The sequence below is a fragment of the Oratosquilla oratoria genome, chromosome 9 (genome assembly GCF_046742065.1).
Source record: "Oratosquilla oratoria isolate Oo_2021 chromosome 9, ASM4674206v1, whole genome shotgun sequence".
NCBI lineage: Eukaryota > Metazoa > Arthropoda > Malacostraca > Stomatopoda > Squillidae > Oratosquilla > Oratosquilla oratoria.
Window position 1 is genome coordinate 43,970,169 of NC_134785.1, and position 18,863 is coordinate 43,989,031.

The following is an 18,863-nucleotide window of genomic DNA, read 5'->3' on the forward strand; positions in this document are numbered from 1 at the left end:
ACCAATCAGTGAAAGCTCGCTTCTTCTCTTCTACAACCTTCCTTGTTTCCTCATCCCACCATTCACTACCCTTCCTTCTATTTCCTCCTGTCCTTCTTGTTCCACAAACCATCTTTGCACACTTTCTGACTCCCTCCTTGAACCATCCCTATTCCTCCTCCACACCTAACTCTACCATATTTTCCGGCTTAAAATACGCACCGGGTTATAATGCGCACCCATGCACTACGTTATCTCAGTACACAGATAGCGCGCACCGGCGTATAATGCGCATGCCAGGAAAAGTCACTAGTGGCTAAAGCTCGTGAACTGCATGTATGCGACTCCTGCTTGCGTTGGTCCATTGTTTTGTGGGAAATTTGAGCCATGAAAAGTTTATTGAATACAAAATGTACATGAAAAATTTCGGATTTTTATAGAAAAATTGTAATTTACTATCCTGAGGGAATACTTCATCTTACAAGTTTTTATCACCGTGTACAAGTTTTTATCGCCATGCAGTAACTATGTTTCGGTTCATAAGTGTCTTTACTGAAGTGACGTTTAGTTTAACAAACTCTCGCAAGAGGGTGTTTAGTGTAGGCTAGATTGGCAGTAGAACTGTCAATCTCGGCCCTGATCTCGCATATTCCGGGTGAGCTAAAACGGCCAACGTTCATGATGTTGGTACCAGTGCTGTTTTACGGATCCCAAATATTTGCATAGACTACGATAATTAATGTTAGTAAAAATAAACCAATGAAATAATGGCAATTAATCACTTAGTATCATGTGAACACTGATCTAGATATAACTGGATCACGGATCGCTGTCGAGATTATGAGGTCGGCGGCAGCCATGATGTTAGTACCAAAACAAAGTCGCGCCACGCGATCACTGATCTGATACAATTAGGGTTGATTCACACTATCGGTCCGGTCGCGCTCCACTCCCGCTACGCTCTCGGTCCGGTCCAATATTGTCTCATTAATTTCAATGGAAGCATTCACACTGGCGCTCTCGCTCCAGTCTCGCTCCGGTCACGGTTCCGTCAAAAGATATTTTTACTGGAGCGAGACTGGACCGTGAGCGCCAGTGTGAACTCAGTTGCCACGGTCCTGCTCCATTCCAGTCGAGATTCAGCCTTCATATAAGCAAGTAGTGTTACCCTCTGTCCTACCAAACCATGGATAATCCAAAGGAAACACCACAATGGGATCATGAGAAAGTTAGAAAAATGATAAAAATACATTTTCTTTTTATTTATCACTGATACAATGACAATGCGTACAGCGAGGATATTCATAAGCACCAACTGAATACAATATAACCTACAAAACTTACTTTAATTTTGTGGATTTAGATGAAATGCTAATAGAATTAGTCAAAAGGTAAACCAGAGCTGTATGACCTGACTTCGCTGCACTACAGTGATAATGTTTGCATACTTATCATATTGCCAAGGTACTGAGAGAAAAAAATACACATCATTAACCAAAGAAAGAAATTCCATATGTATAATAACAACCTATTATCCACTGCGGAAATGCGTCTCCTTAGCTCACTCAACAAATATTCCTACACAAGTTTGTTTGTCTACTTATATTTTATCATTTTGCCAAGGCATTGAACCAGCTGGGGAGCTGAAATAATCTTTCAGTGTTTCTCTCGCGCCAAAAGCCTCCTTTGTAGCATTTCCCCCTCTTCCTCTTCCTGTGTTTGATGGAGGCATGACAACAGTATCTGATAATGCAACAGCATTTGGGTGTATCAGATTGTGAAGTATGCATGTTGTTGTAATGATTGCATTAGCGTTAGAAGGCATAGCTTTAAGTTTCCTTAAATATATTCTGAAGGTTTGCACTAGAATACCAAATGTGCACTCAACTATCCTCCTGGCTCTAGATAATCTATAATTAAAAATCCTCTTCTCTATCTTATGTTCAGTCTGTGAACCTGGGTAGGGCCTAATCAAATTTCTCTTCAGCGGGAAAGCCTCATCTCCCACTATAACGTATGGTGCAAGCACATCAGTGCCAGGAAGTGCAGCATCTTCTTGTACATTTCAAGTCATCCCATCCTCAATTTTGGATAGTATTTTCTCAAATGTTCCTTTGTTCATTCTGAAATAGCTGTGGAATTTACTCTCATCATCAATAAGACGAGGATACAGAGTATGAAATTCTCCTTCAGTCTTCCTATCTTGCAACATAGGATGAACCCACAATCTCTTTCTTTTTCTATTTTGTTTTCCTTCTTCTTCTTCTTCATCAAGTGCAATAGCGATTATTGCCAACTCGGTGTCAGAAAAGTCACACTTCCTTCGTAACTGATGGTAAGACTTCTACTGGTATCGAGGGAGGGGCGATGACGGGAGCAAGAGCGGACCGTACGTGTGAATGCCTCAGAACCGAGACCAGACCGAGAGTGGAGCGCGACCGGACCGATAGTGTGAATCAACCCTTACAGTTCTCGGCAGCTTTCGCTCCCATATACATATTCAACGATCATTTTACAATGCCAACTTGTGCTGCATTCAACTGCACCAACCGGAGAAAAGGTGGATGTGAGCAGTCCTTCCACTCGTAAGTAAATTAAAGTTTTATTACCCAAAACATCCCGATACCCATCAACAAATGATGCGGCCATCAGGAGCCATAAAATGTTGCCCACCAACTGTTTTGTTAAGTGTTGTCATGTTAATGCTTTGTATTTATTATCGTAAGAAATAGAGATCTAGCAGCAACCCATTTGTCACGAATGTAATCGTGGCAATAGCAGGATAGTTATTTATCATTTAAAAATATCTTATAAGGCTCAAACGCTGTCCAGAGCTGTGTAGGTGTATAGAACCAGTTGTTCTTCCTGATTACATGTGTAGGCTTTTTCTATATTGTGAAGTGTGAGGAATTCATATTAGATGGGCTGAATTACTATTCGGGGCCCGTTCAAAAATTATGTAACGTTTTTTCTGGTGAAATTCGACACCCCCCACCTCATGTAACATTGCGTGACACTGGGTGTTACATCTCCCTGTATTACATAACACTGATTACAACTAATTACAACTCGGCACCCCCATCAAGTGTAGGCCAGATCCGCCAAACACCCCTCCCCCTTGACTTCTCACCAAAACATACTCATTTTTATTTGTCCTGTGTGAAATTGTTTACGATTGCATCAAAGAATGAAACATGGTATGATGTTTTTGGATTTTTTTGCTCGATATTTATTGCTCGATCTGTTAAGGATATGCTATTTCAGTGCATAATTTATGACATAAATTAATAAATGAATATAAATAACCATTATTAGCGTTGCATAGCGCTGTTGAAAACACCCCCACATCCTCGTAACGCATCGCATCTACCATGCACCCCCCCCCCCAGCGTTACATACTCTTTGAATGGCCCCTTACATGTTCACCACTTTAATGCGATATTTTACTATTTGAAACAATTTAGATCATAGATATGACAATTTCTCTATCTTTCCACATGTTCGACACAACCCCGGATTCTAACCACATCGTCAATTTGATCAAGTGTATCGTCACGTGCTTCTACAAAATCAGGCTCCATCATATCTCCAAATTATATTCTCAAAAAGTAACCGGTGTCAAAGTGAGGAAGGAGTTATCAAAACTTGTTTTATTCAAGCACCAATAACGATAAGCAGTACAGTAATCAAATGTTATAGGGATATTTATTCCGTTAAATGCTAGTATAGAACTATTATTATCCCTATAATATTTTGACTATATATCATTATCCCATTTGTTGTCTGTGTAACATTCCCTTGAAGTTATAATATATACTGGAATTATAATTTGTCAGTGCCAATTCATCCATATACATGCACAAGTTTATGTATATAAATGGTTATTTCTGCTAGAGGTAATAAATATAAATATATTGTTTTATTGTGATGATGCTATTTTGATATACACCTTGTATATGTATGTACGTACGTATGTATGTATGTATGTATGTATATGGAGGGCCCAGCAGCGACGAATTGTGTGGCCATTATATACCCAATCATGCTTGGATCACAGGCCACGAGAGTAACACGACAGCTCCCATGACACTGATCTAAAAATGGTGTTATAATGACCGGCGGAGCGGTTCACACTAGCTGTTTTGGTACTTCCATTATGGCGGCCATGTCCCGCCTGCCGGCCTCACGCTTGGGGCAGCCCACGGCCCGTATACGCTATCCAGGTGTTATATAGATCAGTGCATGTGAACGAGGTTACATGGAGAAGTGTTTTTCATTGGCTAGAGCCACCGCTGGGAAATCTGTTGATTTGTCACTAAATTAATTGTCAGTTTAGGCATCAATCAGGACAACTAAGAAAAAGTCGGAACTACATGTACCGGTATATGACTCATGTTGTGCGTTGGTCCCTTATTACTTTGTAGCTTAATTAAACAGTTTGTAGGAAATATGATCTAAAAAAAGTTTATTGAAAGTAAAATATACAGAAAAATTTCGGGATTTTTACAGAAAATGTTCATTTTATATCGGAAATAATTCGTCTTTACCATTTTTTTTAATACTGAAACAAACTACAGACTGCTTCGTTTTAGCTTTGAACCTGCAATAACAGTTGTGAAATAGGACAGTCTCTCATCGAGGTGGTGAAATAGGACAGTCTCTCATCGAGGTGACGTTTAGTTAATATAACTCCCGAAAGAGGGTGTTGTAGTCACGTGTTTGACACGAGTTTATGAACGGCCGCAACGGAATTTGTACTATACCTAAAGTGAAGCAACAAAGCCAACATAAAAATTCAAACTAGGATGCTGTGAACATGGGCAAATATCATGAATATTGATCATGTTTCATGGTGTTTAGGCCTATTTAAACATGAAAAATAAGATTCGATAGATACCTACCTATACCAAATATTTACATGGCCCATGTTGGCGTATTCTTTCATATCACCATGGCTGTTCTTCTTGTTCTCACGGAACGTCACAGAGAAGTGTGCCGTCCCGACTTTGTGACGGCCAACATCGTCACGTTGTTGTGAAAAAAAATTACACACACAGCCGCAGAATTTTTATCGTAGGCCGTAGATAATGCGCACCACCGGATAACGCGCACCCCCCATGTTTAGGCCCTTCCAACGGAAAAAAGTTGCGCACTATACGCCGGAAAATACGGTACTCTATCCTTCACTCCCTCCCACTCCTCCTTCAGCTTCTTTTTGTACTCCTTCTCCTTTTCCTTTTCATTCAAGGAGTTCACTCTAAGAACCTCCCTACCTTTTATATATATATTAATATATATTAATATATATATATATATATATATATATATATATATATATATATATATATATATATATATATATACAGTATATATTTATATATACTGTATGGGGCAGAAACATGGAACATAAGAGAAGAAGAGAGAAGGAGTTTGAATGTGTTTGAGATGAGGTGTCTGAGAAGTATGGTGGGGGTTACTAGGCTGGATAGAGTGAGAAATGAGGAGGTGAGGAGGAGAACAGGGGTGGAAAAGGAGCTGGGAGATAGGGTTGATGAAAGAGTATTAGGATGGTTTGGACACATGGAAAGAATGAGTGAAGAAAGATTAGTAAAAGAGATATGGAAGGCAGATGTGGAGGGAGTGAATATGAGGGGACGTCCTAGGATGAGGTGGATGGATGGGGTGAAGGGGGCTTTGGGGAAGAGGGGAATGTCTGTTGAGGAAGGACGGGAGAGGACAGAAGACAGGAGTGAATGGAGAATGGTTGTATATGGATGATGTTGTGATTGCATAAGGTGGAATGGGCAGGGGGGTGGGGGGTGAGGTAGTATGTGTGAGCAAATGTTGACGCAGCCCAATGGGATTTCTCCCCGTCCTCTCCTTCTATGCAAGGGGGGACAGAGAGGGGGCGTCGCCGATTTAATGAAGCGGCCTTGCTGTGGATGAGCTGTGTCTTGCGACACTGCTTCTGACCCAGGGCAGTGGGCAGGATGCAGGGATGACCCTTGATCCAGGAGGTGCTCAGATAAGAGGGAGGGTGGGAGGGGTGTGGAGTGTATTCAGGGATGAAATGGGTGGGGATGATTTTACGCCTTTCCCTTTTTGGCTACCTCCCTTGTAAGGGGGAAAAAGCCTTGGTATATATTTATATATATATATAAATATTTATATGTATATATATATGCTTATATATATTTATATATATATACAAATGTATATATATATATTATACATATATATATAAATGCTTATATATATATATATGCTTATATATATATATATATTTACCTAGTTGTATTTACCTAGTTGTATTTTGCGGGAAGGGGAGCTATGCTCGTGTTGTCCCGCCTTTGTATCTTGCAGTGTCTAGTTTGTTTTTAAACTCATGAATGGTTTTTGCGCATACTATTTCATTGTCCAGTTTGTTCCAAGTGTCCAAAACTCTATGAGGAAAACTGTTTTTCTTCAGTTCTCTTCTATAGCTATGTTTTTTTATTTTCTTTCCATGTCCTCTTGTGTTTCTTTTGTCCCAGTTAAGTAAGTTCTCACTATCGAGTACCTCTGTGCCTTTCATGATTCTGTAGATGGTCAATAGGTCACCTCTCTCTCTTCTTTGCTCCAGTGTCGGTAACTCCAGTTTAGCCAATCTCTCTTCGTATGATAGGTTTGCAAGTGCAGGTGCCATTTTTGTAGCTGCTCTTTGGATTCTTTCTATTTTCTTTATATTCTTTTTGGTACTGGGGGACCACAATGTCGCTGCATACTCTAATCTAGGCCTTATCAATGTAACCAATATTTTTTTCATCATGTCTTCGTCCAAGTATGTAAACGCCACTTTTATTGATCTTAGCAAGTTGTAAGTCTCCCCGACAATTTTGTTAATCTGTATATCATAGGACAAGTCGTTCGTGATAATTACTCCCAAATCTTTTTCGGATCCTACTTATATATATATGTTTATATATATATATGTTTATATATATATATATTTATATATATATATATATATAAATCAGAATCCAAGTTTATTTCTGACTAGTTTCGCACATTATTTCTCTGAAGAAGCCTATTTGTGTGAAACTAGTTAGAAATAACCTTGGATTCTGATTTGTCTTCCTCAACCACCTTCACCATATATATATATATATATATATATATATATATATACAGGTAAACGTCGACTTACGATGGCCGCGACTTACGATTGTTCGACTTTACGATGACGACGACGATATGATAATTTAACCCCTTCCATACGGTGCCGCACACGTAGGCGTCATGAGGAGCAAGTGGATTCGCGACGCTGCCATATCGGCGTCTTGATTATATTTATTGTAGTCGCCCCTGTGTTTTTACATTCTCTCAAATGTGCCCTAAATCCCATTCTCTGTGGTTTTCAAAATTCGCGGGTGAAAGAGAGAACGATCGATATAAGCGGTGACTATATTTTATGATGCGAGTATTATTACGTCACGTCGTATGGCTGGCATTGGCTGCTGCCCGCGAGATTTAAGTTCCGTACTGAAAATACATATTATAGTGTTTGAATATGGTAAAAAAGGATAAAAATAATTAAATAAACTACTGTACATGTTTAATAGGCTATATTCAGTATCTCTGGTGGTTAATATACAGGTAGGCTAGGTACAGTGACCACGGAACAGAGTGGGGATCGACTTACGATGAGATCGTCTTACGATGGCTCTATCGAAACCTAATGCCATCGTAAGTCGACGTTTACCTGTATATATATATATATATATATATATATATATATATATATATATATATATATATATATCCTTAAAAAAGGCAGTTTGCCGACAAGATAAACACCATATGAGGACGGAGCCTTTATTTGTACGACGTTTCGCTTATTACAGCTTTTTCAAGTACAAGTTGAGATACAAATGCTTGAGATTAAATAAGGGGAAATGAGGGAACGGGGAGAGAAAAGGGGGGGAAGGAAGAGGAGGAGGAGGAGGAGGAGGGGGGGGGGTTGGACACTGGGAAAGGATGAGAATGCTGGCCCAAACGTCCGTGGGCGAAATGTCCACAAAGGGTGGTTTAGATATTTAATAGTTTGCAGGCCATGGGTATTAGGGGAATAATGTGAGACGAGATGTTAAACATGCCCCATGTTAAACATGCCACTATTGAACAAAACAGGGGCATGTTTATCATCTCGCCTCACATTATTCCCCTAATAACCATGGCCAGCAAAATATTAAATATCTAAACCACCCTTTGTGGACTTTTTGCCCACGGACGTTTGGGCCAGCATTCTCATCCTTTCCCAGTGTCCAACCCCCCCCTCCTCCTCCTCCTCCTCTTCCTTCCCCCCCTTTTCTCTCCCCGTTCCCTCATTTCCCCTTATTTAATCTCAAGCATTTGTATCTCAACTTGTACTTGAAAAAGCTGTAATAAGCGAAACGTCGTACAAATAAAGGCTCCGTGCTCATATGGTGTTTATCTTGTCAATATATATATATATATATATATATATATATATATATATATATATATATATATATATATATATATATATATATATATATATATATATATATATATGGAGGTGAGGTGGCAAAATGAAACGTTAAGGCAAGAGTATGGAGCTTTATTCATAACCAGACATTTCGACATCTTGGGCCTTCCTCAGTGAACTGAATACAGGATAAAAATCAAAGTACTATATATAAATCAAAGTACTATATATATATATATAATGTTAAAATGTGTATAACAGAATGAGTGGAAAGGGTGGTGAGGTAAACGCCAAAAAAACGTAGGAGTTTTATTACTAAAGTTTCATCCTTAAAGGACTTCCTCAGAGTATACACTAAGAAAATATTTACAGCTTACATACTTTCACAGAGATAGGGGAGGAACGGTGGAAGGAAAGTGAAATATATAAGCTGTACATATTTTCTTAGTGTATACTCTGAGGAAGTCCTTTAAGGACGAAAGATTAGTAATAAAACTCCTACATTTTTTTGGCATTTACCTCACCATCCTTTCCACGCATATATATATATATATATATATATATATATATATATATATATATATATATGTATATATATATATATATGTATATATATATATATGTATATATATATATTCATTTCAGACATCAATGTTATGGGTGTGACTGGTGAATTATTTAATAATTCATTATTCAAGTAAATCAAGGCATTCAAAGGGTTTCTAAAGGTACAAGTAGAGATTGGTAGCTCTTTATCGGTAATATCTTCTCTTCATGCTTCCTCTCTTACTCATGCCTGATTTTCTCCCCTTCTCTGTTTCAATGGTCTATGTATTTCACTTGTAGGCTGTAGGAAACCAAGTGGAAGCAAAGAAAATGCAGTGCATAGTAAATATCAGTACAGCTAAATGGACCACAAGTACATCCCTAATCATGTCATAGCAAGAACTGATGTACTCTCCTTTACACACACACACACCATAGACTTGCTGTCAAATACATTATCTAAAAGAACAAAATACATAAAAATGTAATGAAAACAGTAACAAGCTAGATATGTGGTCATGTGTTCTGATGGCAGGGTTGCCAGCATGCAATATTTATACTAAAATCTATATCCCAGTCGGGGGTATTGGCTGCATCTTACTGTTGGGTTAAAAGCTGCTCTGCAGCATGCAGCTGATACTTTAGGGCCTATATGAGGTGCCCCTATGGACCAGAGTCACACATCATTTTGTCTGTGGTAGAGGAAATGTCTATTCATTGAGAAATGATGATACTTTATTATACCACAACTGTCCCTCCATTATATTGTCCCCCCACTCTTGTTCCTGTACTCTCTGAATATTAATTTTCTCATTTTGTTGAAACCTGTGGTGGGGGAAAAGAATACTGCCACCAAGTCTTTCCACTTGAGTCTTATGAGACAACAAAAATGGGATGGGGATAGGACTAGACATCCTTCTCCCAGTAGCCACAAGGAGGACATTCCTAAAAAAGTAAAGGCATAAGAGGATCTAAGAGTTTTCCAACCAGTACCCTAAGGTTTGGGTCTTTTAATAGGCATGGATGTGGTACAGATGAGAGTAAAAGGAAAGAGATAGGCAGTATGTTTGTGAAAAGTAAGATGGATGTATTTACATAGTTGTATTAAACGAGAAGGGGAGCTATGCTTGTGGTGACCTGTTTTTGTATCTCACAAGATCAAGTTTGTTCTTAAATTCTTGTATTGTGTTTGCACACACTATTTCTTCATACAGTTTGTTCCATATATCTATCACTCTGTGTGGGAAGCTGAGTTGAAAGGGAGGGGAGAGTTTGAGTATGAGAGTGTAATTGGGAAGATCTCAGGAGTGAAGAGAGGATGAGAGAGAGAAGGGATGGCTATACTATTAAGTGAAGAGATAGGTAAGCATGTAGTGGAGTGGAAGGAGGTTTCTTCAAGGTTAATGTGGATGAAGGTGAAACTGGGAAGGGAGATGTGGATTTTTGCAAGTGCATATGGGCCTGGTAGTGAGAAGAGTGTAGAGGAAAGGGAGGGTTTTTGGATAGATTTAAATGAATGCATAGATAGATTAGGGAGAAATGTCAATGTAGTGGTACTGGGAGACCTTAATGCTTGGGTAGAAAATGAACCAATAGACAGAGTGGTTGGTAAGTGTGGAGCTGACAGAATTTTTTTTAGTGGAGAGTTGATGGTGATGTGTCTATAGAGTTGATAATAACAAATACAGTGTTTAGGAAGACAGTCGAGCATAAGTACACATGGGAGAGGGTGGTGGATGGATGAGTGGTTGAGCGTTAATGGACTATATAGTGGTAACCAGGAGTGTAGTGGGAAGAGATAACCTCTTCACTCCGGGGCACATCGCACGTCTGGCAGCATTAGCTGCCCGACGTGCAATGTTGAGTCATAATAATCGCATTATAAAAAATAAAGTCAGTGCTCAATCGTTTGTTCTATTTCACCCGTGAATTCTGATAACCATAGAAAATATGATGAAGCCAGTTTAGAGAGAATGGAGGTTACGTAGGTACGACTACAATAAATATAATCAAGACGCCGACGTTGGCATCCTTGCATACCCACTTGCTCCTCATGACGCCTACGTAGGCGTCACCATATGGAAGTGGTTAAGGATGTACATGTTCTAAGGGGAGAGAGTGGGGGAATATCAGATCATTTTTTGGTGGAAGATAAGTTGAGAGTGGAAGACAGATGGAGAAAGAGGAAAAGGACATAAGGTAGGGAGGTGCTTAGAGTAAACTGCTTAAATGAGAAAGAAAAGGATTACAAGAAGAAGCTGAGAGAGGAGTAGGAGGGAGTGAAAGATAGAGTAGAACTAGGAGTGGAGGAGGAATGGGGATGGTTCAAAGAGGGAGTCGCAAGGTGTGCAAAGATGGTGTGTGGAACAAGGAGGATGGGAGGAAATAGAAGGAAGGGTAGCGAGTGGCGGGATGGGGAAGCAAAGAAGGTTGTAGATAAGAAGAAGTGAACTTTCACAGATTGGTTACAACAAAAAGGACAGGAGAATATGAGAGATACAAAGAAAAGAGAAGTTAAGCACAAGATAAAGGAGGCAAAGAGGAGAGCAGATGTGAAATGGGGTAAGAGTATGACAGAAAATTTTGAAAGTAATAAAAAATGTTTTGGAAAGAAATTAAAAGAGGAAGAGGAGGTGAATCAAGTAGAGCAGAAAGGGTAAAAAGTGCATATAGAGAGATGATAATGGAAGAGAAGGCAGTTAGAGGAAGATGGGCAGAGTATTTTAGGGAGTTGCTAAATGTGAAAGAGGATAGGGAGGGAAAGGTAGTTGTAGTGGGAAGTGCTAAGAAAATGGAGAGAAATAAGGAAAGATGAGGTGAAGGCAGTTGTTAAGATGATGAGAGCAGGTAAGGCACCTGGGTTGGAAGGGTGTCATCCAGAATGCCGAAAAAATGGAGGTACAGTGATGGTGGACTGGCTGGTGAGGTTATTAAATGTTTAAGAGAGAGCAGAGTGGCAGACTGGAGGAGTGCCTGTATAGTTCCACTTTACAAGGGAAAAGGGGACAAGTGTAAGTATAGTAGGTTCAGAGGGATCAGTTTGTTAAGTGTAAATGGGAAGGCTTATGGGAGAAGAACTGGGGGAGTAATTGGTGAGGAAAAGTGTGGGTTTAGGAGAGGTAGGGGTTGCATGGATCAGATTTTTGTGGTAAGATATGTGAGAAACCTTTAGGAAAAGGTAAGGATGTTTTTTGGGCTTTTATGGATTTGGAAAAGGCTTATGACAGGGTAGGCAGGAGGGCTCTGTGGGAGGTACTGCAGATATATGGGATAGGAGAAAAGCTATTAAGAGCAGTCAAAAGTTTTTATGAGAGTAGTAGATGCTGTGTTAGAATCAGAAATAGAGTGGTTTGAGGTAAAGGTGGGACTTCATCTGGAATGTGTTATGTCGCCTTGACTGTTCAATCTATACATGGATGAGGTGGTACAAGAGTTAAATGCAAAGGTAGTGGGTCGGGGATTGGAGATGGTTAAAGAAAATGGAGAAAAGCGGGAGATAAGCCAGTTGCTATTTGCTAACAACACTGCACTTGTAGCAGGATCAGACGAGAAATTAAGGTAGTTAGTGATAGAGTTTGGGAGGGTGTGTGAAAGAAGGAAGTTGAAGATATATGAGGGTAAAAGTAAGGTGATGAGATGTACAAAGGGAGAAAGTGGCAGCAGACTGGAAGTGAGTACTAAGGGAGAGAGACTGGAGGAAACATATAGTTTTAGATCCTTGGGTGCAAATATGGCAGGAAAGGGAGGAGTGGAGGTGGAGGTAGAATGTAGATTGAGAGAAGCAAATAAATGCCTTGGGGGATTAAAAAGTGTAATGAGAAATACATTTAGGAATGGATGCTAAGAGGAGATTGTATGAAGGAGTGATTGTGCCAACAGCACTGTATGGGGTACATAGAACATATGAGAGGAAGAGAGGAGTTTGAATGTGTTTGAGATGAGATGCCTCAAAAGTATGATAGGGGTTACTAGGCTGGATAGAGTGAGAAATCAGGAGGTGAGGAGAACAGGGGTGGAAAGGGATTTGGGAGATAGGGTTGATGAAAGAGAATTGGGATGGTTTGGATACATGGAAAGAATGAGTGAAGAAAGATTAGTAATAGAGGTGTGGAAGGCAGAGGTGGAAGGAGTGAAAATGAGGGGGTGACCAAGGATGAAATGGGTGGATGGAGTAAAAGGGACATTGGGAAAGAGAGGGATGTCTGTTGAGGAAGAACAGGAGAGGTTAGAAGATAGGGGTGAATGGAGAATGGTTGTGTATGGATGATGCTGTGATGCATGATGGAGAGTGGGTGGGGGATGGGGGGTAAGCATGTGTGAAAAATAAATTGATGCAGCCCAAACATATTTCTCCCCATCTTCTCCATTTCTGCCTGAGGGAACAGGGGGGGTGGGGTAGGGGTTGCTGATTTAATGAAGTGGCCTTGCTGTAGATGTACTGTGTCTTGTGACACTGCTTCTGACCCTAGGCAGTAAGATGTAGGCATGACCCATCATCCAGAAGGAGCCAAGATAAATGGGAGGGAAGGGTGTGGATGGGATTGGAGTATGTGGGGATGGAATGGGTGGGAGTGGTTTTTATGCCTTTGTTTTTGGCTAGCTCCCTTGAAAGGGGGAAAAGCCTTTAGTTTATATATATATATATATATATATATATATATATATATATATATATATATATATATATATATATATATATATACAGGTAAACGTCGACTTACGATGGCCGCGACTTACGATTGTTCGACTTTACGATGACGACGACGACGATATGATAATTTAACCCCTTCCATACGGTGCCGCACACATAGGCGTCATGAGGAGCAAGTGGATTCGCGACGCTGCTATATCGGCGTCTTGATTATATTTATTGTAGTCGCCCCTGTGTTTTTACATTCTCTCAAATGATTCATTCTCTGTGGTTTTCAAAATTCGCGGGTGAAAGAGAGAACGATCGATATAAGCGGTGACTATATTTTATGATGCGAGTATTATTACGTCACGTCGTACGGCTGGCATTGGCTGCTGCCCGCGAGATTTAAGTCCCGTACTGAAAATACATATTATAGTGTTTGAATATGGTAAAAAGGATAAAAATAATTAAATAAACTACTGTACATGTTTAATAGGCTATATTCAGTATCTCTGGTGGTTAATATACAGGTAGGCTAGGTACAGTGACCACGGAACAGAGTGGGGATCGACTTACGATGAGATCGTCTTACGATGGCTCTATCGAAACCTAATGCCATCGTAAGTCGACGTTTACCTGTATATATATATATATATATATATATTCATAGTAAAAATGAATGTATCAGTTTAAAATTTTAGGATGTTGTTGTTATTTTTGTTAGTAATTTTTTATTATTTTTCATTTTTTTACCTCTATAAAGTGGACTGATGTCCTTACCCACTTTTGTACAAGTCAAATTTTTGCACACAGCATTGGCTGCCATGTGTACACTGCATCACACCACTGACATTATAAAATATAAAGTCACTGGTATATTATTCGTTCCCTTTTACTCTGAGTAATAATAAACACAGAAAATGTAATCAAACCAGTTCACAGAGTCCAGGGGCAACCCATGTACAACTAAATATATATATATAAATATATATATATATATATATATATATATATATATATATATATATATATATATATATATATATATATATATATATATATATATATATATATACACACACACACAGGTAGTCATTCACTTATGACCTATGCGACTTACGACTGATCGACTTTACGACTATCTGGTCGGCAGGCATCACTCTCTTGCCAAACGAAAGAACAGTATAGTGTATATATTTTGTTCAACATAATTTTATCACAAGCCATTCTAAGGCTCCATACAACTAAACTGAAAACTTGATTTGTTTCAGTTACATGTTGTCTTCTTTATTTTGTAACCATGTCTTTCTGTCATTCCTTGGTAAGATTTTTTTTTATGAAACTCCTCCCTCCTATGTACATCATGATCAAATCTCCCACACACAAGTCTCTCTTCCAGTGTGATCAGATTCATTTTGTTCAGTCCTTCTTCAAAAGATCAATTTCTCATACAAGGAATCAGCACAGTTTTCCTCTTTATCACCTCCAGCTTATGTATGTAGATGTATGGAATAGGGGGGAGGCTGTTCAGAGTGGTCAGACAGTTTAACTCAAGTAATAGATCTTGTGTTAGGGTAGGAAAGAATTTTTGAGGATAGCTTGAAATGAAAGTGGGGCTGCACTAGGGTTGTGTGATGTTACCATGGTTGCTCAACATGTACAGACAGTCGTCAACTTATGACCAGTTTGTCCAAGTTATTATCATGCCCTTAAAAAAAATGAACGAGCTCCATTGGTGCGGTGTAGTACCACTCACAAAAACAAATGTTTCCTGCCACTGATTGCGACCCTGCACTCATGTGGTGCACTGAATCAGTCTTCGTCAGAATCGGTAGATGCCGGGTAAGGGCTATCCAGAGGGTAAACAATGGAAGACCATGTGGTTTATCTGCAGGGAAGAGTAGAGTTTCGCTTAATCTCTTTTGCAAGGCGTGGCCCACGGAACCACGGCTTGAGTGTAGCGATTCGCTAGGTGTTTGGCGCTGAGTGGGAAGCGACTTCTGGCTCCGGGTGTGAAAAACGAGACGAATGTTGAGCTCAATGCCTATTCGCCAGGCAGCTGGGAGGAGGTCCAAAGGTGATGACTGCGGCTTCATGAGTGGCAAGACACAGCTACTGGAAGTGATGATGTTCCTTGAGTTCCGAGGCGATCGGTGCTTTTGACGGGTTCCTTCAGGCCTTACATACCAGCGAGACAGCTCGAGATGGCCAAGCCAGCTAGCACCCTGCGCACTGGTTGGCAGTTGTTCATTATTGCTCATGGTCGCTACTTTCAGGTACGCAGCCTAGCTTGTCCCAGTCAAGCTTGTGTTGTGCGCATTGATTGGCTGAAAGTGAGCCACCATGAACCGCAGCACAGTGAGTGGAGGATAACTGCCTAATACACCCTGATGGAAGTCGAGGCCAAGATCATTTAGATCTTCAAAAAGAAATTAGCAAAGTAGTTATACTCCATGTATCCCAGCAGCTGGGATATGAATTCCTCAAATTGCGGCGAGGGGTTTTTCTCTGGGGTATGATAGATAATCCTAACATTTTTACCCATACATTTAGAACAAAAACCGAATTGCGACTGAATCAATTTACATCTCAGAACCTAACCCAGTCGTAAGTCGACAACTACTTGTATATATATATATAATCAAGACATTGATGCCACTATCTTTATGTACCCACTTGTGCCTCATGACACCTATATAGGTATCATCGTACCAAAGTGGTTAAGCCAGTGTGATGAGGTATAATGGCTGCACCATCCCCCCTAGCAATAGACCAGAGGTCTTGCAGTGGAGAATCAAAGCTGAACACACACACACACACTGCTCACTTCATCTCAAACCCATACTGTACAAATGAGAACCCAATCTGGGCAAAAGTAATATATGCATTATTAAAGTAAAGCCAATGAGTTGGTACTATGGAATAACTAGCAAGACTTTAAATTAGATTCTTTTTCCAGTTCCTGTACTTACCGCTCCACATGAGAAGACAAGGGTTGCAAAGAGGAAGTCAATAATTTTTTGTAGAGTTGTCTGCTTTCTGGGATCCCTTGAAGAACTTCCTATGATGTCATTAAGAAGAGCAAGTCCGAAGAAGAGACACTGAAGAAGCTGCAAGGAAAAAGTAGGATACAGTTTTCTAAAACAGTGAATTAAGTCTATTAATCAAACCAAATCACACAAATACTTCATAATACATCTGATAACTCCACAAATGATATAACTGGGGAAGAAGCTTCTACAATGAAAAGCAGTAAGATCTTTTGGAAATACACTCTGAATCTAAAACAACATTAACCCATCAATACTTCACAAATCACACCACCACACAGTGGATACAGAACACCTCACACTACAATGCCACACTTGAACAATCCCTAGACAACAAGAAAATATATCTTTCCTGAGTCCACAAGTCACTCAGGCTGAGTGACCTGCCCATAGACCATTACCATTTACATGAAGGCCATACGTCTTCTGTAAAAGAGACCAGGGACAATATATTGACCGACAGATAATACATGAAAAATAATGAAGGTCTATTTTTACTTCTCCTAAAAACAAAATTTCACTTTTTTTTATTAACAACTCACCATATCCCAAAATGTTAGGTATTTGAAAGATCCTCCAACTCCTAAGCTTTTGTGGCTTTCTGGCCGTTTAAGTAAAAACAAATCATAGTATATTCCATATCCATAATGTAAAAATAAGTACATATGAAAGAAAAGCACAAATAAACCCATCTTGCCCATTAGGTGTCTAGAGACGACTGAAAACATTCTTATCTCCACCTAATCTGATGACCTTCAAGACAAGTTGCCTCAACACAATATTAAGTGGCAGTCTCTTCAGGTTACTATTTTCAACTTGTACTTTACAACCTACAAAGCAATGTGGGTGAGCATGGGAAAAGAACTTTCTTATTTCATCCATTTTAAACTAAATGGCAATTACACCTATTTTTTCATCAACTAAACAAAATAAACAAATAAATTAAATAAAATGAAATAAATTAAACTGATAAATAAAAAATATATAAAATTAATAAGTAAAATAGATACATTCATACATATACCAAGGGATTTTTCCCCCTTACAAAGGAAGAAGCCAGAGTCAAAGGCATAATTCCACTCCCACCCATTTCATCCCCACCAACTCCATTCCTGTTCACCACCCTTCCCTCCCTCTTTCTTGACAGGTCATCCCTGCATCTCACCCATTGCTTTGGGTCAGAAGCAATGCAGCATGACATAGCACATCCACAGCAAGTATGCTTCATTTAATCAGTGATTCCCTTTGAATGAAGTGGCCTTGCTGTAAAATAAGTACAAGTAAAATAAATAGATAAAATTAAATTAATAAAAATATATATATAAAATAATTATAACAATGCCTCATCACATCTACTATTACTTGTTTATGCTACAATTCAACCTCAATAAAACATAAGTCTTGTAAAATAAAATATCATTTAATCTCAGTGATAACCATAATCTGGTTCCTCTTATCTCTCTTGCCCATGACTATACAAGTTTTACCGTCACCATTTTGAGGAATTTCTATGACACCCCCATGGACCACAGTCACACAGCATCATTTTAGAAATTGAGACTAAACTCCACTTAAAGAAGAATTTCAAATATGTCTGACTTCGTCTTCTATTGTCCCTCCTTCCTGCTACTTATATACCAAAAACCTTCTTACCCTTAACAAGGGAGGTACCTAGCCCAGGTAATGGGTATGCACCCACCCACACAGTACTGTTATACTTAGGTTGTACATACATACTTACACCAAGGCTTTTCCCCCCTACACAGGGGATAGCCCTTAGGTTGTTGTTGTTGTTGTCGTTCCCTAGACTGTCTGTCCGAGCAGTCCCGTCTCCCCAAGGAAGGCCACAGCCGAAACTGGGTTTTCCCACAAATCCTTTATAGAGTGTATGTTGTGTTGTTTGCGTGCATGATTGTGTATAATGCAGTCTTCCATTATGTGTTGTATGGTATGGGGTGAAGTGTTACATCCTGGGCAGCTGTTCACAACACGGTCGTCCAGCCTCTTCTGGTAGCTCTACACTCAGTCAGGGACTATTTAGTCCCCTTCTATGACACATGAAAATAAATTGGTGGTATTCTTTTTTCCCATCTCTGAAGTATAGGAGGGGGAAAAAGTGAAGAGAAATGACATTGAGGAAAGGAGGGAGAGACAGATAAGGATGAGG

At 39.5% G+C, this 18,863-nt stretch overlaps 1 protein-coding gene across 2 annotated transcripts in view; it reads right to left on the minus strand.

Annotated features, from left to right (window-relative positions):
• LOC143028352 (androgen-induced gene 1 protein-like) overlaps positions 1 to 18,863 on the minus strand; it is a 53,411-nt gene that overhangs the window by 34,002 nt on the left and 546 nt on the right. The window contains exons 1-2 of one of the 2 annotated variants that reach the window (XM_076190300.1): positions 17,239 to 17,473; positions 16,619 to 16,756 (exon numbers count right to left, since the gene is read on the minus strand). In XM_076190300.1, the coding sequence (XP_076046415.1) occupies positions 16,619 to 16,756; positions 17,239 to 17,424 (324 nt within the window). In that variant the 5' untranslated portion in view covers positions 17,425 to 17,473. Of the gene's footprint in view, positions 1 to 16,618; positions 16,757 to 17,238; positions 17,474 to 18,863 lie in introns of those variants that run through there. The other variant, XM_076190301.1, reaches the window with a different exon arrangement.